We start from the raw sequence: 27123 nt of genomic DNA on the forward strand, positions 1-27123 counted from the left end.
TCGTCCGCCATGTTTTTCATGTCCCGTCCGCTGCGGTGGCTATGCCGCAGCTCTTCCGCTATTTATCCCATTCACTCCTGTGTACGTCCGCAGCGGTCGGTAACAGCGGTTCTGACCGCGACACCCTCGGGGATATACTAATTTCCAGTGCGGTGTGTCCGCTGTCCTGGCGGCGGGTTTTTGCTTTTCCACAGCTTTTCCGACTGCCGCGGTCGGTTTTTGGCCATCACCGCCCGCGTCGGACGACTTTGCTTGGCCCACTACCGTCACGGCGGTTGATCCTAATGTGGTCGCCAGCGTCTCCGCGGTGCAGGCGGGCGGTTGGTTTCCACCTCCATGGCGGTCGGGGTGGTTTTCCGCCCACTATCCGAATGACCTCCATGGAGTCCTGGTCAAAGGCAAATTCCACATGTTTGCCAGTGTTGAAGAAGCCCAGCAGCTTTTACAAGAAATATCTACGGTGTCATAGATTAATCTTGGAAAGAGTGGAAAAATCGTTTTTTTGATGTTGGGGGAGAGTCAGATCACCTAGGGTGCAAATTCATGGCACCTAAAAGGGAGTATCACCTGAGTGGTAAGGGAAGGGGTAGGGTGAGCAATTCCCCTTCCCTTCGGGGGTGATTTTGGACAATGGGAGGGCCATAGTGGGGGTTTGGACACTGGGGGAGAGTAGTAGAAAATGAGCAGAGGTACGGAACGCAATATTTTGGAAGGAAATATATTTCTGTCAGTGTTTTTGATTTAAGTAATAGTCGTAGCAATGGAGTATAGAGTTCGCATTATTTCAATTAATATCAATGGCATTTCCAAAAAACAACAGGGTATTAATAAGATGGCTAGCGTCATTTTCACCACAAATTTTGTTTTTATACGAAACTTATGTTAAGACGAATTCACCATAATTGTACATTCCTAAAGTTTTTTCTGGGGCTTATTTCGCATCTGCTCAGGCAGCAATAAGGGGGGTCACCATTTATTTTGCGTGGCATAAACTTGCAAATTATCCAGATCCAGAGAGATCCATTGGTAGATGGATATGGGTTATAGTAAGGGTGAATGGTAATATTTTAAATTTCGTGAATTATTATGCACTGTAGCTCTCAAAAGGATGAATGATTTAGCAAGAGCGGCAGTGGGTCAAATATTTTAGGCGGTGATTTTAATTTTGTCCAAGATTTAGAAATGGATACATCTAATAAAGCTAAGACACATATGAAGCTGAGGACCAAAAAACTGAAAGATATAATGAAACAAGATTACCAACTAGTTGATCCTTGGCGGAAGACTCATAGTGAAGCAATGCAGTATACTTAATTTTCTCGTCAACATCAGTCCGCTTCCCGGATTGATTTTTTCTTAATTTCACGTTCCTAGATATGTTTAAATGCAGAGATATGGGCTAACTCGTTTTCAGACCACTCTCTGGTAAAGGTTGAAATCGATTTAGAGTTAGGAAGAAGAGCAAAATCCAGGTGGCAGATGGATAAACTTCTGTTAACCAACCCACAATGGATTAGTAGTATCCGAGAATGGACAAGGAGTTTTTTCAGGTCAATAAGGGTACTACTAGGCTTTTTCCAATCTGCGGGGATTTTAAGGCCTCAGTACAAGGACAAATGATCGTTTACATGTCAGAGCAAACTAGAGCCCATAAGAGCAGAATAACCGAACTCAGCAGGCTGTCGATGCTGCCTTGTTAAGGAAAAATAGCTTCTCTGGGGGAGGTCATCGAGTGGGGGAGCAACTAACTAAAGCAAAGCAGGAATTGAGGCAGTTTTTTAGTATGGAAGAGATATGTAGTAAGCAATTATACCAGCAGAGGGTTTATGAAGAAAGCCAGATGAGAGGAAAACTGCTGGCATGGCCTACCAGAGTAAAACAAGAAGCAGCGGTAATCGATGAAGTGCTGGTGCCCAGGACACAGATTTTAGCATCGGAAAAAGATGCAATTGCCCAAAAACCTTTAGATCAATCTAAGGAATTGTTTACAACAGATTACCAGATATCAAATCAAGCACTTCAAAATTACTTCCAGGGTTTAACACTCCCTCAGATTTGCAGAGAGCATAAAGAAGCATTAATGACTGATATTTCATCTGTTGAAATTCCTAAAGCCATGGCCACAATGCCAAGAGGTAAGGCTTGTGGAAATGATGGCCTTCCGATTGAATTTTACAAGACAATTTCGGAAGAGCTAATACCATTTCTGCTGGAGCTTTTTAATTATGTTAAGGCCGGAGGCGATGTTCCAGCAGATTTCAAGGAATCTTTGATAGGCAGTTTTGTTAAGAAGGGAAAGAACCCCAGAGATTTTAGCTCATACAGACTATAAGATCCTGATGAAAATTTGGGCTAATCGATTAACTCCAGTAGCCCAGTATGCAAATCATACAGATCAAACTGGATTTATAGCTGGCAGGTCAATGTCGTCTAATACAGGTTATTTAGTCCAAGCGGTCGATTTTTTAAATACGAATCAAACACCCGCCTTGATGATGATGGTCGACGCAGAGAAGGCATTTGACTGGTAAATTGGGGTGCTCTATTTTTTGGTCCCAAAAGGTTTCGTTTTTCTCCCCAGACTATAACTATGCTTCAGAATATTTATCAAGGGGCTCTGGCACTGGTTAGGATAAACTCTAACCTGGTAGGTACAAAAAATATATTGTACATGCCAGGTTTTGTTGACTTTTTTTATTGAACCCTTGGCGGTCAGGATTCGAAAAAATATAGAAATAAAAACTCCAATAGAAAGATTGACAAAACTAAAACTATTTGCAGATGATGTTATACTGTATCTGGAACCAGTAAGGCAAAATATTGAATCAATTTTAAGAGAATTTGCTGAGTTTGAGGCAATCCGAGGTTACAAAATGAATAATAAAAAAACGAAAGTCCTGGCCCTAAATGTCTCTAATAACTTTTTCCCAGATAATTTAAAACAACAAGCTCTTTCTCTCAAGCCAATATGATATCCGGGAATATATGTTTCAAATCAAGTTGCGGATTTATTTTGGTTAAATTACGAAGCCATTTGAGAAAAATTAAAGATTTACTGGATGAATGGACACTCCTTTCCCTTACCTTTATTGGCGTATAGCACTTATAAAGATGCCGATATTACGATTATTAATCTTTTTGTTTTCCAATATTCCAATTAAAATCAATACCGAATATTTTAAAGAATTGGAAAAAATCTTTCGTCAATTTATTTAGAATAGGAAAGCATCAAGGGTTAAACTACCTATACTCCAACTTGATACTAGCTGGGGTGGGCTGGCACTTCCTAATATTTGTACTTACTATGAAGCACCATTTTTGGACATCATTGTTCGATTAATTGATAGTAAGGGATCCTTGGATTGCTTTTTCCTGAATAAGATGGTTCAGGAAGTGGGATCACATCTTCCTGTTTTTATAAAAACATCAAGACTTCCAAAGAAAACAAGATACAAGACGCTCCAGCTGTTTAACAGTAGACTCCAGAAATGTTACTCTTTACAGGCTCACTCCTCAGGAGGTGAACATCTTTGCCTTAAAGAATGTAAAAGTTGAGCCTCCATATTCAAAATAGTAATGTAAAAGGCTTTTAAGGAACTAGGGCACTTCTTAATTGGTGGGAGATGTATTAAGTGGGAAGAAGGTCAAGCAAGATGTGGAAATAAGAGCAGGCTCCTTTTTCTAGTTGCCTACAGATTAGATTATTAGTAAATAAATATCATCTTCCAGCCAGTGCAGATACCCCTTCGGTTTTACCCGCTCTGTTTAAGACCAAATTGTGAGGTATTGGGAATTGGTATTGATTATTCAGAAATCAAGGTGAGCCCCTAATGGTTATCAATGTTCTTGAAAAGATAAATCAAGAAACACTTCTCCAACTTTCAGAGGAGGAGTGGCAAACCATTTCACAACATGGTAGTAAGTCATTGAGAAGGGCAAACTTTAAAAGAATGGCGTTTTTATTGCACTGGATGGCTTATTACACCCCTAAAGCACCCCAGTTAGTGAATAAATGTTTCTGGTGTCAACAGATGGGACAGGGTTCACGGTTACATGTCTGTTTTATATGTCCAAAGCTGACCCAGTTCTGGAAAAACAATTGTGTTGAACTTAGCCATGCTCTTTTGAGTAGGGTAAAACCTGAGCCAGAGTTAGCACTTTTCGGTTTATTAAAATAAAATTATCCACAGTTACTATCTAGAGGAAGGGAAATGTTTTTATCAATTTCCTCCTTGGTGGCAGTGTTCATTGATCTTCAAGAATTGGAGAACAACGAGAGTACCAACCTTTTTAGAATAGTTTAAAAAATGAGTTGAGTGAAAACATTTGAAGAAGCCTATGCAAAAGGGGTGGGAGCGACTAAAAGATTTAATTCAATATGGAACAATTTGGATCAGATGGAAAAGGATCTCCAAGGGTAAACTTATTTAGAGCATTTTTATTTATTTATTTCTTTTCTTTGTTTTTCTTTTCTCTTTTTTTTTGTAATTTATGTAAGCATTTGTACTGTTAAAGTGCGGGATAGATGCAAAGTTAATGTTAAATTTGAATGTACTGGAAAGTATATCTGGATAATATACTGAAGAGGAAGTTTCGAAAAAATCGTCACTTTAGCACCTGCACTTTATTATTTAAGAAACAGCTTTTGACAATGTTACATGTCTGCTGCAAAACATCTCTCTAATGGTTATGATTGTATAAATATCAATTATTTAGTTTTTTTTTAAATACTCCTTTTATGTTTCATGCTTTTTACTCTGCTCAATAAAAAAAATATTAAAAAAAGGTTTCTCCAACCTCTCCTGAAGCACCAAAAATGTACATATTTTGCAACTTAGATAAAACCTTAAAAGGGGCATATTACCAAGCAATAGCGATAATTATCGCTATTGCTTGGTGGTTAGAGACAAAAATTTACCGCTGAGCTGCGGCGATTTTTATCGCAAATAAACCTTGGTATTACCAAGGTTTATCGCAAATGCGATAAAAATCAGCCGTAATGCATGAATATCGCTGAAAAGTCAGCGATATTCATGCATTACCGAACTAATGCTCTCAGCCATGTTATCCACCTCCCATTGGATAACATGGCTAAGAACTGCTCAGGGCAGGTGTTAGCTTTTGGAGATATTCGCGCTTAGCGCGAATATCTCCAAAAGTTGGTAATAGGAGATAGCGATGTTAGCAACTGTTTCCAGTCGCTAACATCTTGGCACGCCCACTTTGCATGTCATTAGTGATAAATATCACTGACATGCAAAGTGGGGCCCAAGATGGTCGCTATCTCCTACTAGCTGTCGCTAACTGTTGTTAGCGACAGCTAGGTAATAGGGAGATAATTTTATCTCCGCTTTCTTGGCTTTTAAAGCCAAAAAAGTGGAGATAAACCCCCTTGATAATATGCCCCTTAGATCTGACGATCTGAAGCCAGAAACATGAGTGTGCAAAGTAATTCTACAGTGCTTAGATATTTTACTTTCTCCAGACCTGCCAGCTATGCTGTGACGCTCTGGCGAACAGTTTCATTCAAATAACATTTTGCGTTGCTGCTTTAGAAACGAGCTTGTCTTCCTGCATTTTCGATAATTTTACAAGCTTTTTTTTATTTTTTATTTCTTTATTTTCCTTATTTACATTTATCATTTGTTTGCTAATGGTAGGAACTAACCCGTTATGTTTTTATGTGAATTGTGTTGTTATTTGTTGAGAATGTTGCATATCACACTTCACTTATTTCCCCTGTGAATTAAGTCAGGTGTTTGCTAACTGAAACAGTTAACTTCTCCTGTGCAAGAGCATTGTAGGAGCTGAGCCACAGCTGACAACCAGACTGACCTCTGTGCTCCAGAACCTGCCAGTAAATGTTCCTTCACATTGGCTTTGGACGTGCTGTGCTGTACAAGGCCACCTCGTACTGAGAAGCCCTGCTGTCCGAACTTTTCTTCTTTCCAAATTGTCTGTCGCCGATTGCTTTTATTGGGTTTGTTTCATGTTGTTCTCTTTTTCATGCCCACTACTGTGAAGCGCTCTGATACCTTCGGGTCTTGTTAGCGCTATAGAAAACTTCTAAATAAATAAAATAAATTATTTACTTCATAATTTATTTCTAGCCTCACTAATATTTTTATTGAATTTACAAATGTTTGAAAGCTAGGTCGCGCACTTTTATCTTATTATTAACATTCTGAACAGGTAGGCAAAGCATGGGGTTCATCTGTGAGATAGTGAGGGCTTTTACTCCGGGCTATCTCATCTCTCTGCTGGAGCAGAGAGAATTATTAGCTGCCATTGAACTGTGGTATTAGGGCCGCGAGGTCATTTACCTGTGTGCAAACAATCAATAGGCTCTTAAGCGCGTGCTGGGGACTGCTCTCTTTCCACACCAGGCAGGGCTAGGAATGGATGTGCAGCCCTGAGACTGCGTCCACTGACTGCACTTTTATTACTGAGCATACCTGTCCCGGACCTTCTCCTACCTCGCCGCTAAGACCTGGAACACCCTCCCTACCCACAAAAGGCAGACCCAAGACCTACCTGCCTTCAGAAGACTCCTCAAGACCTGGCTCTTCGAGCAATAGCAGCACCCCCCCTCCCCTCAGCACCTTGAGACCCTCACGGGTAAGTAGCGCGCTTTACAAGTACTCTGATTGATTTATTGAAGTACAAGTGAGTGTTACTTGTTTGCTATTCTTTATTGTTTAATGTCCACTGATGCACTGATTCAGGAAGCTGATGTGGACCTGTTTTGTACTAATACACTGACATCTGTGCGGGGCAATGATTCAAGCGGGTAGATTGCGGCCATCATTCATAAAAATATTTCAATTCAATGTAAAGCATTTTGCCTCAAATGAGCACTCTCTCAACATTGCGTTTTTAGAATAATATATTCCAGTTTTGTTCAAAACTATTATTCTTCACAGTTTATAAAGTCTGTGTTAATGTATAGAATGACAACATCAATCTCCCAACGAAGCCATTCGACGTTTAGAGCATAATTCTCTTCTTCATAAGCATGTATGTTTGTGCATTTGTCTGGAGATCGTTGATGGACGCATGGTTTGTCAGACTGCAGACTAAATTCAAGCTGCCCCCTCTCGAGAGACTTTTTCAAAGCACTGGGAAAAATGCATACCTCTGTCAGGAGGAATGCATTGTTTATCCAGAATACAAATATTGAACATTGGCATGCTGAAAGTTCCACTGAGGACAATGGAGTGGCTCAACGCCAATATTGGCTGGTATAGATATCCTGTTCCCACGTTCAAAATCCTGTCTTTCTGTTTCTTTTTTCTTTTTCTTTTAGAATATTCTACTCTCGGTAGGTGGAATGATCTAAAAGCATTATTTCCATCCGGTCTATTGTGTTACAAAATTCCTCAGTAACTTAACTATGACACTTGCCATCAGTGTCGGGAGCTTGCAATTGACTCTGTCACTTAAGTGGAATATCCAGTTGATCAGATCTAATTAAATTCTAATATTGAATCGAGTCTTTGGGGTTTTTGGTTATTACATATACAATCTAAAAAATACACACCCGTCTTCACTAACCATGCCCATGTTTAATTAACTGTTATTTTTATCATAGCCCCTCGCTTTTGGTATAGATGCAATGAACAAGCTTTGTTTGGGCAGTAGTAGTATTGCTAGATAGGTGCTCGAAAAATGACATACCAAGCACTAAATATGTGTAGCCTCCTGTATAAATTCTCTCCCAATAGTAGCAAATATGTTAACATGGCGGATGTATCCAGTGCTGCTTTTTGTACAGTGTTATCTTTAATTCAAAAAGGCCGAGAATTTGGCTTGAATTGTGATTCTGTGGGGCCAACTCACTAAGCATTTACGAGCACGTTATGCGGCACTCATATAGGAGTAGGTGATCATAAACTTAAAGCTTTGTGAATTTCTGACAATACAAACATAAGTATAAAAATCGATAAACAATATGCTGCATGATGCTGAACAGTTCAGTGCAAATAGGCACCATCTAGGACTCACGAAGGTGTAGGGACGGTATTCAATGGCACCTCAGACTGAATTGCTTCTAATTGAGTGGTGGCTGAAAGATGGCAGTGTGAGGCGCATTTCTAAATCCTTTCCCAATGCCAACTGTTGCACAACAGAGATTGCACTGAGCAGATCAATTCTAAATCACATTTTCTGGATTACATACCTGTCAGGTGCAACAAATGGAATTTCGCACCTGCTGTTCGTTTCTCAATACCCTTCCAAATGCTGGCGCAGATGTCTTTACTGCATTTCACCAGGGTCAATTCCATCTCTATATTGTTGGTGAAAAATAGCATTTCTGTAATTTACCTAGTCCGTTTCCAGGAGGCTTGCCATAGTATAAAGGTACATCCATCTGCTTCTACACTTTTATTTTAGCTTCTTTCCAATTAAGTATTTGAACCTTAGTTTTAATATTTATTTATTACTTTACTGTAACCAATCTCTCCAATGTGCCTCAAAAAAGTATTCTCCTTGAAGAATCTTTTCATTACATGTAAATCAGCACTCGGTAATTTCCATTTCATTTTTCTTCAATGTATATGTATTTTTCTATGACTGACCCTTTTCTTTTCTCAGTTCATAACCCAGTGCACATAATTTTTTTTAATTCTTTGCTTGTACCTTCATTTATGCATCTCTGTAGCTGTTTCCTCGGAGCATGACATGAAAGGCTTTATACGGTCCTCATTTATGAGGCCTTGCGTCACTTTTACGCCGCTGGTGCGTCACTTTTTGTCACGCACCAGCAGCGTTAAAAATTTGCCCTGTTGCACCATATTTACAAAGTAAAGCCCTGCGCTACATTATACTCATAGGGTCATAGAAGTGACGCAGTGAAATCTATAAGATTTCACTGCGCCACTTCTAGGACACAAATGCATCAATTTCTTACACCTGCCTCACAGCAGGCGTAAGACTGACGCAAGTCCTTTCACATGGGGCTTGCCCCATGTGAAAGGACACATTGCTGGAGTTGCTTCACTTTTGTGACACACTCCAGCAATGCGTCACTTTTGCGCCATACAGATACGTCAGAAATACTGACGTATCTGTAACTCCTTGCGCCATGATGCGTCATACTGTAAATATGACGCATCATTGGTGTCGCAAGGAGGGCGCAGTGAAAAGTGACGCATCGCTGTTTGCACGCAGCGATGCGTCACTTTTCATAAATGAGGCCCTTAACATTGTAATTCTCAATTGCTTGCTTGCTGTCAAACATTTTAAAAACAGTCATTTCATTAATTCTGTTTTGATGTTATGTTCCATAAAAGAGTGTTTTTTCAGGCACTAATTGACAACATCACGTCCAGAATGCCATGCTGCTGCACGCGGTTCACCTCACCTGCTCTGACATGGTGATCTGATATGCAATTCAGAGACCCAGAGATCCACAGCCCAAGAGAAGGGGCATATGAGTTTTATTCATTGGCCATTACAAAGCTCTGGTTTTTTTTCTTTTGAGAAAAAGAATATGTTGAAGTAAAAAATAAGGCGGACACTTTTATACCGAGCCACATTGTGGATAATATGTTCAGCCTCGCCTCCTCCTTTTCCTGTTCCTGAGAACCTTTGGAACATACCGACACATGTCAGTGACCTCTGGTTCAGAGCCACAGTGCTCTGTGCTGCAGTCTCTTGCCTTGTTTTCTTCTCCTGATTATCACTAAAACAGCCAAAAAGAAATGAATCACTTTCAGTTGACCTTGAATTAGATTTAGAAACAAGCATTTAAATCAGCAGTTCTTACAATTTTCACTTCTGTGGGCCCCACTCCATCCCTGTTAGAAGTTAGATACCAGACAAAGAAATTCTATAACGATAACCTCAAAAAATGCACACAAATAGGCAAATAATTTCACATTTGCATTTAAATGAGCATACACTTTTTTAATCTTTAAATAGTACTTAAGAATTGGTGATCTAAAGCGTCATACATGAGAAAGTACTCCTTCTTCAAAAACGATTGAGAATTATTTTTCAATTTTCAAGAAAGATCCATTACACTGTTGTTATTTATCCTCTCTTGAGGAGGATTTTACTATAGGTGAGATTAAAAAACATTAAATCTATTAAATAAGGGGAAATTGCCAGTTTTCTGATGTTTTTTCGTTAGAATTTGATACTCAATTTTCAAACATATTACTGTCTAAGCTCTTTGAGCAATCACTAAGTTTCACTAAGAGGAGATCGTCATCAAATAATGCTAAGGCCTTTTTTGGAATATAGGTCGACAGGTCGTCCAGTTTGCCCTCCCCATTGGCTGCTATTGCACTTGACGCAAAAAAAAAACGTTTGACTGAGTGGGTTGGGAATAACTTCCAGGATCTAAAAATGACATGGTGCTGGTCCAAACTTATTGATGTACATATCACATCTATATTACCTTTTGAAGGCTTTGGTTTTAATTAATGACTTACTTTCTCCATTCTTTATTCTGAGAAGAGGAACAAGACTGGAATGCCCTCTCACTACTTCTAATTATTGCAGCCTTGAAGAACGTTTTATATAAGAATAAACAAAGTAATGATATAACAGGCTTTTTTCATGACAGTAAATTACAGTGAATGAACCGTACTTTGCATATGCTGACCATATCTAATTTTGTGTATTTGAACCATTTAAAAAGTGGGTTCATTTTCCAACGTTTATGGCTAAAAATTAAATGAGGATGAATCAAAAAATATTATTTTGTCTTCGATCCCTTTTCAAACATTATAATTTGATTTCAAATACTCAAAAAGGCAAGTACTTAGTTATTTGGGGCCAAATGTATGAAGCACTAGTTGTAAAATGCAGGCCTCAATTTGCAACCATTATGGTATTTTGCAAACCAACCTATGTACCAATAAGTTTGCAAAATGCTGAATAGTAGTTCTTCGCATTCGGAAGTACCTCATCAATATTAATAAGGTAGGTTGCAAAAAACAACCTACTATTTGCACAGCCACAATATGGATGGTGGCCTGCTGGGTTAAGCACCCCACCATGTTTCTGACTGCTTTTAAATAAAGGAATCATTTCTTTAAATGCAGCCCATTTTCCTTAAAGGAAATGGGATGTGTTTAAAAAAAATGAGAAATCTAAGCATAATTATTCAAGATTACGGGACCACTGTCTACATTGAAAAAATATTTTTCTCAACGTTCACAAAGAATGCAGTGTTTGTGTCGAAATTCCCAAAGAATTTAATGTAAACCTATTTCCGAATGGGAATTGATCCCTTCGGGACCCCTTCACTTTTTATGAATAGGTTAACACTACTATTGTGTAGTCAGTGAAAAATTAATGTTTTGTGATCGCATTTCGGTCACAACATTAATACATCCCATTCTGAACCAGTTTTTGGAAATGTCGCCCTACACTTGCCCTTTTCAAATACTGGTTTCGCATTTAAGGCCTTGGTCGGAAACATTTCTGTCTGACCGATTACAATGCTCACGGTCAGAAGGGGAATCGTTCGGTCATTTCGAATTGGTTTTCAACTAACATTCGGAGAATCTGAGTCAGTCGGAGACGATTCATACAGCTCAATGGACAGCATTTCTAACCGACTGATTACGATGTCTGATTCTGACAGCCTTTCCGACTCAGTCTGTCCGACACGAAAAGGCTGTCAGAAACTGACTTTGAGGGCCCCTAGAAGGGGTACTCCGGTTTGGGGTCGATGGGGTACCCAAGGGACCCCCTGTAAGATCATGCACAGTGTGGCAGGCACTCTGTGGTGCCCACAATAAGGTGTAAGGTTTTCCGTAGACACCCATTTTACGCATAGCAGCCTGTATTGTCGGTCAGAACACAGACTCCCATTGAAGTCAATTGGAGTCCTTCCGAATCGTGCTCAGAAGCATCATAATCGGTCGGAGGAACGGCCGATCGTGAGTTGGTCGGAACTGAATCCGATAAGGAGTTGGGCGGTTTAGTTTCCAACCAACATCGTAATCAGGCCCTTAGTCACAAATCCAAATTGCGATTTGGGGATGTGTTACAGAAATGCAATTTGGGTTTTTTACGCACCAGTCTTTCTGTGGTTACAAACAGCAAGATTTTGTGACTGGACCTTTTGCAAATGCAAAAGGCCTTTGTTCATCTGTCCGTTGGTTCTCTAATTCAACAAAAGATCAATTAACTTTAATCTGGAGTACATTAAATGAGAATTAGTATGCTTGTCATTGAAGTGGTGTACTCTTTGTCTGTTTTGGTGTCTTAATTATGTTTCTAATATGATGATACTCACACCAATTTTGGTTATTTAGAGCACACAACTTGGTTATGCCCACATGAGCTACTGTGGAGAGATATATGTGTTTTCCTTCTCATGTCCCATTAACCCAAATCAGTCTCTACTCTTATCATTAATAACACTTGCAGGTTATTAGCAACAATATTAACATTTAAGTTCACTGAGTAAGAGCAATTGTGTAACTCAACTTTATGGTTTAATAAGAAATTAAAGCATATTCATAGGGTTTTCTACTAGCCTAAGTGGAAGTCAAAGGGATTTAATTGCATTAGTCATTTTTTAGATGATGATTCATTGCACCCCTTTCTTAAGGTAAAGGAGATATATGATCTGCCTGGTTCTTTTTGTAAACAGTATGTTATATGTAAGTTAATAGCAGCTGTGAATAATGTCCCTAGTAACTCCCAACACACAGGGTTATTCACAAATGTAACTTACACTTCTGAGTAATTTACACAAGTAATCAACTCTCACATTTTTGGGTAACTTTACAACTTTTGGCCAGCTGAGTTAAAAGTTATTCAAAATTGTAGACTTGCACATTCAGTAAAAAAATCTAAAAAGAAAATATTAATGATGTAATCATAAAATATTTAAACAACCTTTTAGAATGTATATCTGTGCTCTTTGTTTTTATGCAAACAGACTTCTGTCTCTGGGTTTGTTGGGTACAGTGCCTGCTTCAAATTAGATTTTAGTGTTAGATATGGGAGGACATTGGTGATTCCTAATGTTCTCACACACACACACACACACCCAGCGCCCAGGTTTAGTGTGGCTGAACACTTTTGCCATCTTGAAAATGCCTTGACACATTACATTTTTGGCGTGTTTGCTGTACAACAAACAAGAACTAATGAAAATTTGGGTAGTGTTGGCTCCATGAACTTTTACTTCTTTTGCTAAGGCGTCACACAAACAATACCTGGTGGCAGGCATAAATGTGGCACCTCCAGGCACCCACTTCAGAACACTTTCTGGACCTGCAGAAAATCAGAAGAGACTGAACTTGCTATCTGTGACCTAAGAGAGGCCCTGAATGACTGGCCCTGTTCCCTTTTGATAGATAGTGGACTCCAAGGGGCAGTAGGCTGACATTATGTGTGGCTACAGAGAGACAACAAGCTTCAAGAAGCTTTTTTCTGTATGTACCCAGTTGACCATTGGCAACTGGACCTGGACTAGACCCTGCTGTTTGCTTCTGCCTAAAATCCTGTGAGTCTGTATGTGCCTGCCCTGAAAACTTTTCTTAGAGACCGATGGAATTTAGAAATGTTTTTGAGCTTTTTGATTTACAGACTTTCCCCGGAATCAATCCAGTTGATGTATGCAACCTGGGCTCCATTGGGGTCGACGTGAAATTGCACATTGGTCCTGTTCTACCAAAAGCATTGACTAACTTTGGTGCTTAACATTTTCTTGGTGCTTTTTCAATTTAAAACTTAAAAATGCATATTTCTGTTCCTCTCATTGGAATTTTGCTATTTTGGTGTCAGTTTGTTGTCCAAAATGTTGTCTATTTTCCTAATTTGGATTGGGACTTTTATTGATCTGCATTCTGATTGTATTACTGTGTTTGTACAGTATAAATACTATACACATTGCATTCAGATAAGCCATTCTGCTCTGTGCCATACCTACCAGCGTGTTCATTTTTTTATTTAGGCAATCATCCTGACAAGAGCTGTGTTGGAAATGGCCCTTTATGCAGGGTTATCCCCAAACTTTTTGCTTCTTCCTCCTATTTACTCCTGACTTGTCTGTGTTGGGTTTAGGACTCTAGGAACTTTACCATGGCTAATTAGTGCTAAAGTGCATTTGCTCTCTGTTTAAATTGTTTTTATGGGTTAGTGTTTCCATGATTGGCTGTTTGATTTTCTTGTCAGCCCCTAGTAAAGTGCCCTGAGTGTGTCAGGGCCTGGGAATCAAATGCTACGTGTGGGCCTGCAGCACGGATTGTGCCACCCACATGAGTGGCCCGGAAAGATACCTCGGATCTGTAACTGTCATGTCAACTTGGCACGTTCACACACTGGCCAGTCCCTAACCTTCCCCTTTCTTACATGTCAGGCACTCCTAGTGTAGGCCCAAAGTACCCCTGTGGGCAGAGTGCAGTGTATGTGAAATGTAGGACATGCCCTGGTGTGTGTGGCATGTCCTGACAGTGAATTACAGCCCATTTAGTTTTTCAGTATTGCAAGGCTACCTGTTCCCCATAGGCCAGAATAGCAAGTTTGTTTATAACATCTTATAAACATAACTGGCCCTGGGAACTAGGTGGGAAAATTAAATTTAGTATGACTGCATTCAGAATCTAACGATGCATCTTTTAGTAAAGGTGATTTTTACATTCTGTGTTTGAAAATACAACTTTCATCACAACGTGAGGGCACCGCACACCACACCGCTGCACTTCGCACCGCAGCACCCGATGCCTGCCGACGCCAGCCTGATCCCAACAGAAAGGAGCTCGACCTGCGAGCGACTTCAAGTACCTTGGCGCCCTGCATCTCTAATAGGTACTGTTTGCGGGTCTTACTGACACTGTAGCTGGTCCACGACACCACGACCAAACTGAACTGTTTGGATTTGTTTGCTCACTACGCCGTGATAGCCCTGGATGGAGCTATTGACATCAAGGAACTATTTTTAAAGCACATTTTGATAAGTGAAGATTTTGAAGTACTGAACTGGAATTTTTATTGTTTTTGGTCTTGTCTTAAGTATATAAAAATATTGGATATTTTTCTAAACTGGTGTGGTGTCCTTTTGTAGTCCTTACACTGTATTACTGTTGGTTATGTGCAAATGCTTTACACACTGCCTCTAATATAAGCCTGACTGCTGGTGCAAAACTACTGAGGGTTGAACAGGGGTTATTTTAGGATTGTAACTCCCTTATCCTGAGTAGAGTGGTGATTTCTGCCTGGCTTTGGAACATGCCCTAGCCTGCCAAAATCCAATTTCTAACAAACTTTAATTACTCCTTGATGTGAGCAGTTTCTCACTCCAAATTTTAATCCAATTCTTAACAGACATGCTCTGTATTAAAGTTGATTTGTTACACATGATTTATAAGCCTCCAGACCTTGAACAATGAAAATATGAAAAGTAGTTCCAAAATATTATTTTGGGTAGCTTGTTCTCAGATTGGAAGGTACTTACAATGAAGGTTTGAATGGTAGATTTAATTGCAGCAATTGCTTTGCAATATATCACAGCAAATTGGAAGGAAACTAAAAACACTTCTTATTAAGTTTAATAGAACCGTATATGCTAAAACCATAGAGTCGATTTGGCCAATTTTAATTTCAAATTAGTACATTAAGAGGAGTTTAATATGACAACCTATTACTCCATATTTATTCAGCTTGTAATCAGGATTGATGTGGGCTACAATATCTATTAAGTGGTTCTAAAGTCTCCTTGAAGTATATAATTGTTATTTTCTTTTTTAAACGTTATTTGTCTTGCTGTAAACAACAATGGGTAGCAATACCTGACTGACATTATGTGTTTATCTATGCACATAGTATTGCGATACTCACATACTCCTGAATTGTGTTCATAAATATTTATCAACACCCAGATTTTCCCTACCCTCAACCTTTTTCGGTTCCCTTCTGTTCACTTTTTCTATTCCTTTTTCTATATTTTCTATATAATGCTAAGATTCTATTGATATTATAGGTATCCAAATTATCTACTTTACTATGGGCTTAGTCTAATTGTGAGATATATTAATAGAATGTACTTGTTTACAGTTGTGGCTAGTGGATTTGAAAGTAGTGGTGGTAGCGCAATTACCTAAAGTTAGTACACGAGTGAGTGAAGCGAGTGAGCCTGACGTTTCTGACACAGGGTCGGGGGCTATTGTCCCCACAGAATATTTTTAAAACTTGATATATATTGACACACTTTCAGTACTATTTCTGTGATAAATAGACCAAAAACACATAGGCATTTACAAAGGAAAACTAATAAAATATTTCATTGTATTTTTGGTTTGCCAAGCAAGTCTTGGCAGGCGGAAGTGGCACAAAAGGCCCGGCGGGAGCTTCATTATTATTTGAGATAAGTTACGTGCACCTTTCCATGCCTTTACTCCAGTTTCTATGTGGTAGGTTAATTAGTAAGAATTGGGTGTGATCCTTAGTGGTAGAGGGGCATTTGGTTGTTTCATGCATTGGTTTGAGGTGTTAATAGACAAACTACAGGAGTTTAGATTTTGTTAGGGTGAAGGGTATGACTTTAACGGAGAGGCTGTGATCTTTAAGGTTATGTGTGGGCAATTTGCAGAGATACAAGAATAGGGATTAAGGCAAAAAATGCATGCTACTTGATTAGGCTTTATTCAACAGAAAGAAAAAAGGAGAGCCGGCAATTGGGAATTTTAAGTGAATGTTGGTTTTTCATGGAGGGTTTTCAGGAATATGGTGGAGGCTTTTTGAGATAGCATACAAAAACTGTTGAAGGACACATTATTTGCATGCGTTACAGTTCCACTGTTCACCATGAGAAATACAGCATTCAAACACACACCACCATCACCAACCGGGTAAATACAGTTAAATAAATATGGTTTAAATTTTCCAATAAAACCGATGGAAGGAAACTGCAAAAACTGGAATGTTGTCTTTTAAATATTTTGCTTGAGATGCTATTTTCTTTCTATCAGGTGATAAGAGTGGGATCAACGTTAACAGAGTCTGTTTTAGTGAGCTTTGAGTAAAGTAATGTTTCGCAAGGCAGGTAACACTGGGTATGTCTCCAGTATGGAGCACCCAAAACATAGGCTCAAGCAAGCATGAGATCTCATCTCTGACTGTCATTTTGGTCTATCTGAAGCAGCAATCAAATACGCAGTTTCCTTATCTGAGTAATAGAATCTGTAGGCTCTCCTCCTCACACTTCCCATATCCCAAACCTGGAGTGCTCAGGAAGAACAAAGATCAGCAACCGCTCCCAAACAAGGTCCTCACTCAATATTAAAGGGGAGACCTGACTCCATTTCTTCCCACCCCAGGGTCGAGTAAGCCATGGAAATAGAGGCATACAAAAACCATACAAGGAAATTACATTATGTGGATTTGTTACAATACCACCATTTACACTCAGAGCCTTATTATGAGTTTGGAGGTATTTCTGTCGGCCCGCCACCACCACACTAACAGGAGGACCACTAAGCCAGTTGAGAGTGTGCCCGCCAGATTGCAACTGTAATCCATGACGGGCATGCGGTGCTGAGTTGGTCTCACAGCGGCAGCTGTAAAAGGCTCATAGATGAGCCTTAACTGCAGATGCACTGACAGCACCTGTTGCATGTTCCTACATGGTGTGGCTTGCGTGCCACACTGTCCATGAATTGGAGGGCAATTCCAGGGGAGCACAGCATGTGTCCCCCACATGCACCCCCATGTCATGGAGCATAGGGGGCCATATGCCTCTCCACCACACATTTCATTGGGGCTCCCCGCAGGAAACTGATAATATGCATGGAGGTGCTGCAGCGGCACCACTAGCATAATGCTGCCACTTTCTTCTGCATGACCGGTGCAGGATCCTGGATCCCCGGAGGACGCGGCAATCCTGTGGGAGTCCGACCACCACATTCTGAATACTGAAGGTGGACCCGCAGTGGTGGTGGTGGTCAGCCCGCCATCACGAGTATGACAGTCATGTGTACCGCGGTACTCATGATAAGGTCCAGAGTCTAAAAGGGTGATCCCTTGCAGGACATCTGTCCCCACCATATGCAAAGCTATAAACATACATTATTGTGGTTTTTGGGAAAGTGGTGTAAGGAGAGTTGGTTAAAGCCTATTCAGCTTCTTGGCACCATTGAGAAGAATCTGTATGTAAAGTGCTGTTCTATTCAAACACACTTTAGTGCTGCCAATGAAATGGGCTGTCCATCCTCTCTATGTGAACCAATTAATTTCACAGTTTCTTTCCTCTGAGTCTGGAGAAGAGTGAAACCTACATGCCCTCCTGCACTTCCATTTCTGATGAGAGTGCACAGTCAGCACCTTCTGGGAGCTAGCTGCATGTAAATGTAAATGTAAATGCATTTGTAAAGCGCACAGCTACCTCCAACTGAGGTGTCCCGGCGCTGTCCGTATATCGCTTAGGAACCCTTCCTGGTTTTTCCCTGTGGAATGTCCACTCCTGGGCACCCCCAAGGTGAAGCCAGGCATCCCAGCGCTGTTGGGGCCATTGTGGAGATTAAGCAAGCTATTGCCCAGAGTTGCATAGTGGGACCCATGATTAGAATAGGCACCGAAGCGAGAATGATCAGGTCCGAGGAAATTGAGCCCAAGACCCACCGAGGCGGGTATTGAACACTGGTCCCGGACCAGACCTCTGCATCAGGGTCTGCCGCTCTAACCATTTGAGCCACACTTCTCCACGTGAAATGATAATCTACCCCTACCCTCCCACAGCTTTTGTCCAAACATCACGCAGTCCACTTGAACTCATACCACCGTGGTTCAGCACTCTGCTATCTGCCACAGTCTAGGGGCGCTATATAAAACTAATACCTCAAATAATTTGCCCACCTAACAGTGAATGGGACATACAATATGTAAACTGAAGTATATTTAGTGTGGGTGACCTCTCAGACTTAGTGGTGATAGCTAAAGCAGCACATGACACAATCCGAGTGATAGAAAATGATTTAGGGTTGAAAGGCATAGCTCCATAGTTGAAGCACCCTGCTGCCACGTTTTGTGGGCTGTCCACTCCCTGGGTCCCATCATGCTAAATATTTTTGTATACTAGCTAAAACTCGAGTTTAAGTGATTTTTTAAGGGTCCCTCACCAAATATTGCAGCCTGGGAGTTGGATGGGGTAAGGCGAGAGTGATGCCGATTTGGCATCATTGTAAGTAATTCCTTATCTATTAAATGTGCCCAACAGCCACATATTCTTTCCTGAGAGGCATAGCTGCAAGTTCCTACCCTCACTCCAACATGAATCCTTAGTCCCAGTTCTCCCTGTGTGAGGGGTACTGAGCTAGGGAAATTGCCAAAGGGTCACTATTAGTCGCTAGCACAGTATCAGATGCCTTCTCAATTGGCAGGAAAAAGGCCCCAGTTTTATTATATGCAGATGATGCAGTTTTATTTTCCAGAACTCCCAGCGGTTTTAATATTTTATTTCAATAATTTGTATCTTTTATGAGAACTCCGGGCCTGGTAACCAATGAAGCGAAGACCTTTAATGTGGTATGTAAACCCAGAAACTACAAGATGTGGGGCATCTTTTCGAATGGTCAGTCTGTTGCCCAAACCATGGAGTTCTCGTGATTCGGGGTAGTCATGGATACTAGGAACAACTGGGAACCTTGCATAACCTAGGTGAAGCAGAAGCTTGTAAGTTTGGAGGTCTACATCTTGAATTTGGCCAAACATATTGGGAAAAAAAAAATGTTGCCCCTTTATTAGAAGTTTGCAAGAGGATGTTTCTCCTGATACTTACTTATGATGCAGGTATCTGGGGATATTCCAATACTTGTCCCCTTCAAGTGGAACACAATAAGGCACTCAGGAAATGTTTGGGCATCCCAAGTGCTTGTTCCACTTTTACTTTTCATCAGGGGTTGGGCATGGAGTATGCTAAGGATAAAGGATAATATCAAGATGGCTCCTTCACTATTTTGGTGTTCTATCTAGGCTAACTCGCACACCTCGCAAAAATAGAGGAATTATTAATGACTGTCTTGCATGAGAGGGTTTTGAAAATCCCTTGGTTTGATTATATCACTACCAAATTAATGAAGTTAGGTATGCCGTCCGTCTTCATCACTCCCTCTACCATGCGAAAAAACAGATATATTGTGGGTTAAAAATGCCTTGAAAGCTTGGTTGAGAGCCTTGAGAGAGTCTTCAAATAATTCAATAAACTTCAGAGAGTATGCTGAGATTCAGCTTTCCCTTTCTCTGAAGCCAAACCTAGAGTGGATCTATGGCACCTGGGGTAGGTTATTGCTTACCAGGTTTAGGCTAGGATTTGTGAGGTGGCATCATGGCTTCCCTTTTGGCCAATTTGAGCCTTCTAAAATCGAAATCCTGCTATGTTCATGTGATGAGTCTTCCCCGCAAAGTCTTTTGCATTATATTTTCTTATGTACATTTTTTATAGACCTCACAATACAGTTTTTAATTCTGATTATATGAAAGTAGTGGATAAGAACCTTAAGATTATCCCTTGTGTATCTACACTAATTAGATCCCCCATCTAATTGGGTTAATATTTGGTCATTTTTAAAATGTGTAATGAGCAGAAGCAAATTAATGTTTTAGCTGAACGGCATAATTTGTGGACATAAGCAAAGGCATCTTAATGAATTTACTCTATGAACTTGGCGATTAGGGTTTCCTGTGTGATTGGTTGCTTGGACTTGGGTTGTTAATAGGGCTATGGTTAGGCGTTCTATTAGAAGTAGGGATTACGGTTTCCTCTGTAATTGGTTGCTGGACTACGTGTGGGAATAGGACTAGGGTTAGGCTTTCAATTGGAAGTAGGGATTAGGGTTTCCTGTGTTATTGGTTGCTGGGACTAGGGTTGGGATTATGCCTAGGGTTAAACTTTCTATTGGAAGTACGGATTAGGGTTTCCTGTGGGATTGAGTGCTTAAACTAAGGCTATGATTGGCTGGAAGGTCTTGGTCTCCTATTGGTTCTAGATATTAGGGCTAGTGTTGTGATGGGTTAGGGTTAGGTCTAGGGTTTCCATTGGCTGAAGGAGTCACCTGGTCACTAGGGCTATTTAACCACATGGCTGCTGGGCGTTCCCCCCCCCCCCCTGTGCTGGAAAATGCCATTTTAGTGGCACCATGACAAGCTCAGCTCGTCATCAGCACACAACACCCGTGGGTGATGACGAGCTGAGCTCGTCATCAGCATCGAAAGGGTTAAGGCCAGGGTTTAGGGCGTCCCAGCCCGGGCGTAGAGGCTAAGGGTGGGGAGGACAAGGGTGAGTGCCTGTTTGAGCCTGTTTGAGACTGGTCTGAACAAGGGCCAGAAATGCAAATACACCACCACCTCTTTTCACCACTCCTCAAAAAACAAAACATATCACCCCCACCTGCACAACAAAATCTCTCAAGCACAACACCTCATAATACTTACAGTCATAAAATACAAACATACTCTCACCTTTCAAACTACAAAAAGGAACAAACTCCAATGCCAAGCTTTCTCTCTTCAACCACACTTAACACAAATACAACAATACAGCAACACCCATCCAACCGCCTCTCATCCATTGGACAATTTAGAACCTTACTACATGACCTACATGCTGCACCACCACCAATGACTCATACACCTTCCACCCTAAACACACACAATCAATATAAGCAACATGCCACAACTTCACTCCTCCAGGTCTACTGCACAACAAGGTTACACCACAAAAACAACAAAGTACACCAAAACACACTCTCGAACACTGTTTCCACCACCTCCACACGCAGACCCATCAAAATGCCTTCTCAGCGTGCTGGATGAGGACCCCGTTACAGAACAGCTACACAATTGTTATCCTAATGCAACTAATACCAGCACTAAAAACACACCTGCTACAAACCCATGCAATACTGATCACTCTTTCAACAAACAAAGGCTCACTGTCAACAAAGCACATTCTCTAAACTGTCTACTAATAAATTCTTGATCGCAAAACCAGACATACTATTCATAACTGAATCATGGTTGGGAGATGATATGGCTCCAGTCCTGCATAAAGTTGTTCCTCTAGGTTTTCAAACATTTACCCCAAATCATATTGGCAAAAAAGGAGGTGGCCTAGCTGGTGTGTTCAGGCAAACATTACATATTCTACAGTTGACGACATCTCCATAAAGAATTGTGAGGCTCTTCTCACTGGATGCAATCCTACTGTCTTCCTCCTGTAACTTCTTGATCTTTACAGACCTTCACCTAGCAAGGAGACATTCCCAGACACACTTCTAGGCACGGTTTCAAACCTGAAACCAATACACTACAACCTATGCATGCTGGGTGGCCTCAACATTTGGTTTGACAAACCCAATATGCCCCATCCGAAAACAATAATCACTGGCCCAGATGTACTGAACCTGCATCAGATCGTCCACAAACCCACACACATCGCTGGACACATCCTAGATATAATTTTTGCTAATACCTAACTACTTACCTTTCAAACTATAACTCCAGTTACATAGTCAGAGCACCATTTTCTTGCTTTCCAACATAAAACAGCACTAAGCGACTCATCTAAAACTACCTTACTTGCATTCACCTATCGACCATGGAACAAACTTAATTTGGAATACTTAGAAATACAACTAACATCCAGTACAGATCTGAAAACAATAAATTCTGTTCAAAAACTATATGAGTGGTTACAGGAATCTTTTGATATCCTGATACCACTCAAAACCACACAACGGAACAAAAGAAAACAAGCACCTTGGAGAAATACAGAGATAAAAGACATAAAACATCAAATTAGAAAGCTGCAACATGTGTGGCTCAAAAAAAAATGCCAAACAAGACAAACTTCACCTACAGAAAATTAACAGATTATGCAAGTCAGCTATCAAAAAAGCAAAGTAAAGGTACTATTTAAACAGAATTCAAAATGCTAAATGTGCAAATAAAGAATTAAATAAAATACTCAATACATTTCATAAAGTAAATTGCCTAGAAAGAACTCATTCCGTTACTCAAGATTTCACAGAAACACTGGCAAATCATTACACAAAGCAGACATGTTGGACTCATACTTAGAACAGAGACAAAGCACTAGCACTAACCCTTTTACAAAACAACAATCCAAGAATACTGTAATCCAGCCTCTTCGTTCCTTCCAACACAGTTCACACAATCAATTTAAGGACCTGGTCAAAGCAAGCAGGAATACCGGCAGCCCTTCTGACCAGTATCCATGACAAACTTTCAAGACAATTCTTCTAACAACCTCTGCTGCCACTCAAGTAAGAAGCTCCAAATTAAGTCTGGAGAGCCGGCTGCTCAATCCAGGTGGACGCTAGATCATACAGTTCTCCAAGATGAGGGTATTATTAAAATGGTGAGTAAAGAGACTGAGTAGTTTTTCGAAGACAACTGGGACTCAGCCTCCCCTGGTACAACTTGGTACACTTAGAAAGCTTTTCTAAGAGGGAGACTAGGATCCTTAGGGGCGTAGAAAAGAAGGAAGTATTATGGAGAAGTGCTGGCTTTACACTGGAAAAACAAATAGTTGTTACAGGTATAGAAGAAGAAGTGAGATTAAGGCTACACCTAGAAATAACACAAGTTAACTACAAACTAGCAACTGTTCTTGAAAGCAGGGTGAGGAACAGGTGGGAAGCAACCCGCTTAGCTCACTTTGAGTACAGCGAAGGGTGTACAAAGTTATTGGCCTGGAAGGCAAAGAAAGATCGAGCTAGAAGCCAAATCGATCAAGTGAAATGCGAGTAAACTGGGGCTCTGATTGGTGATACTAAAGGGATACAGCATGCTTTTTATAGCCACTTTAGCAAAGTATACTGCGAGGATTTAAACCCAACAAAGGAAACAATAAAGGATTGGTTGGGACAAGATCTGGTAACTCCTCTCCCTCCAGAAAAAGTAAAGCTCCAGAATAAGAAAATAGAAACAGATGAAACAAGAAAGGTAATCAGGCAGCTAAAGAAGGGGAAAGCCCCAGGTCTCGATGGCCTACCTCAAGAAGTTTATAAGGCCTTAGGAGATACGTTAGTACCTATAATGGCAAGGTTGTTTAATGCTCTTTTTATTGAAAAGTCTTCAATGCCGGTTTCTTGGCATGAAGCTACAATAGCCCTAATCCCGAAACCTAGAGAAAATCCCTAAGAAATGTGATTCCTTTCGGTCGATATCATTATTGAACAGCGACTACAAAATTTACCCTAAAATTCTAGCCGATAGACTGAATGGTTCAATGGCCGTTTTGATGCATGACGACCAGAAGGGGTTTATACGGGGCAGAACTTTAAAAGATCTAACATATACACTGGTGGCCTCTATCGATCTGGCCATAATATGTAAGCTCCCTCTGGCCATAGTGGCCTAGATGCAGCTAAGGTCTTTGACCAAATTAATTGGACATTTCTAAAAAGAGTGTCAAAGTTTGCAAATTTGGGATCGAACTTTTGTAGGGCATTGGCAGATATATATGAATCCCCAGTAGCCAGAATCTTAGTTAATGGTTCTTTAACCGATCCTGTGCATATCTCCAGAGGCACGAGACAAGGTTGCCCACTGTCTCCCCTCCTTTTTAATTTATATATAGAACCACTTGCCAAGAAAATCAGGGAGGATCAGGCTATTACATCTTTCAGATATAAAGATTGGAGTAAAAAACTTGGACTTTAGGCCGATGATATCCTCATTTACACCACAGATTTGGCAGATACCTTGAGGAGGATCATGACTCTGATTACCAATTTTGGGAAGGTCTCCGGATATGAGATCAACCGGGAAAAAACTGAGATTATGTCCTGGAATGTAGAGGTAGATGGTGTGGCCAAAAAAGAAGAAATGAGGTATCTCAGAGTCATGATAACACAAGACATAGACAGGATCACTAAGGTAAATTGTGAGAAGGTTAAAAAGGAGGCTTGCAGCCTTTTAAAGATGGCATCACACCTTCAACTTTCTCTTATAGGACGGGTGAACTTAATCAAGATGATAATTCTCCAAAAATGTACCCTTCTTTTTGACACCATACCTCTCCTTTTTAAGAAAGAATGGTTAAAAAACATTCAAAGCCAAATTAGTTCCTTTATTTGGTCGAATAAGGGTCCCAGAATAGCATGGAAAAAACTAAGAAGGAGGGTGGAGAAAGGAGGACTGGCCTTACCAGACCTGCCCTACTATTCCTGGGCTTTCCTCTTAAAGAATGGAAAAAGTCATTTAGCTACCCAAGTACAACTAGGATGGGAGGAATGTGGGCTGTGATGGCAAACTCAGACCCAGGCTCCAATCAATGTTTTTTATTTAAATATGCGGATCTCAAATATTTTTACAAAGTTAGGTTGAAGACTCTTAAAAGCGTAGCAGAAAATTGGTTTAAGGTTAGGAAAATGGCAAAAATACCTTATCATAGCCTACTGGCACCTATTTGGGACTCCCCGGGTTCTCCGAAATGGACTAATGACGCCCTAGCAAGACCTCTTTTACTAGCAGGATTTGTTCGTTGGGAACATATAATCATCGAGGGGACCTGATTTCTTGGGAACTATGTAATCAGCAAACTGATAACCAACTGTCAAGGTTTAAATATCTACAAATGAGAAGCTGGTACCAAGCTGAGGGGACAAGCGTAGGGAGAAAGTGTGACTTGAAAACCTGTTTGACATCACAAACCGAACTAAAGAAAGAACTTGCGGCAATGTACTGGTCGTTGATTGACACGGAGGAAGGAGCCTTCAAGCTGCCAATAGAACTATGGGGAATATACTTGCCGGAGGCACCTTTAAAACACCTATTGCAAGTATCTATGAGCATGTTATTTAAAATAGTCAAGCCTGCATACAGAAGAAGGAACCATCTTTTTTCCATTCATAGAGCTTACTGGTCCTCCAAGAGACTGTCGAAGTTTGGGAGAGGAGGGGTTGTTGCATGTCCTAAATGTGGCAGCATGAAAGAGGATGATGTCCATATGTTTGTGACGTGCCCAGAACGTCAGGTCTTTTGGAGTAATGTGAGTAAGGCCCTTTCAGAATGTATGAAAATCAACATCGAGGCAAGCGTTATGCTTGTCATTTTTGGGCAATGTGATTTAGGGGTGAGGTTACAAGCAATCAGGCCAAGCTGATCTTTTATAGTTTATTACTGGAACGTAGGGAGATTTGCAAGTTATGGGTTTCTGAAAATACTCCAAGATTTGAAAATTGGGTTCTTTCTGTTAAACATATAGCCGCCCTAGATAAGTTGGGTCATAGTAACTGTGTTTTTGGCTCCCGATATTGGAATGGTGTGAAAGATGAAAATTGGATAAGATAAGGCTGGTAAGGTTAAAGTTGTCCAATGATTAAGCCGGATGCCTTCACAAACTTCCTCTTTTTTCTATGCTCCCCTCTTTTCCGTGGTTGGTGAGAAAGGGTTAAAGGCAGAATGCGATGGAAGGAGACTTGCTTTTTCCAAGGGCGGTACAGTTAGTAATCTCCTCACCCGTCGATGGTGATCTCTAATGCACTAGTAGTTTCTGGTTATTCCCGAGAAATGCAGTGCGTGAGATTGAGAGTGTGGTTTTACTCTCCGATGAGGCAAATTAGGACAAATAAAAATTGAAGAAGAATCATCAACAATTCCTTAACTACTGGAATATTTCCAGAAGCACTCAAAAAGTAATACATATGCCCTTTCCTGGGAAAACTAATAGAAAGAGCAGCGTTCGCCCGGATATCACAATTCATTGAAGAGAATGTCATACTTTCAGATCTTCAAACATTATTCCATCTGGGAAGAGGCACAAAATCTGCCCTTCTTGCCATTTGGGATGACCTGAAGCACAAGGTTAAGTGCAACGGGGTGCTGCGCTACTCCTCTTGGACCTCTTGGGTGCCTTTGACAAGGTTGACCATGACACTCTGCTACAAAGACTTCACAAAGCCGGCATAGAGGGGACTGTTCTGGACTGAATTGTGCCCTGCCTTAGAAACAGAACTAATGTCCTCCATACCCACCTTTCTCGTCCAAACCATACTCCACAAAAGCAGGGGTCCCTGAAAGCTCTATCATCTCACCCATGTTTTTCAACATCTACATGAAGTCATTACTAGTACTGATCAATCAATTTCACCTCACATACTATAACTATGCAGATGGCACACTAATACTCCT

The 27123-nt window shown here is 40.6% G+C and overlaps 1 protein-coding gene across 1 annotated transcript in view; it reads left to right on the forward strand.

Annotated features, from left to right (window-relative positions):
• The first annotated feature begins 6364 nt into the window (after positions 1 to 6364).
• The window catches only part of ABCB11 (ATP binding cassette subfamily B member 11), a 404070-nt gene continuing 383311 nt past the window's right edge, over positions 6365 to 27123 (forward strand). Inside the window, exon 1 of the mRNA XM_086948098.1 lies at positions 6365 to 6618. Coding sequence (XP_086804224.1) covers positions 6403 to 6618 — 216 coding nt within the window. The 5' untranslated portion in view covers positions 6365 to 6402. The remainder of the gene's footprint in view (positions 6619 to 27123) is intronic.

This window comes from Lissotriton vulgaris, unplaced genomic scaffold (assembly GCF_964263255.1).
Source record: "Lissotriton vulgaris unplaced genomic scaffold, aLisVul1.2 SCAFFOLD_1578, whole genome shotgun sequence".
In the NCBI taxonomy this organism is placed as follows: domain Eukaryota; kingdom Metazoa; phylum Chordata; class Amphibia; order Caudata; family Salamandridae; genus Lissotriton; species Lissotriton vulgaris.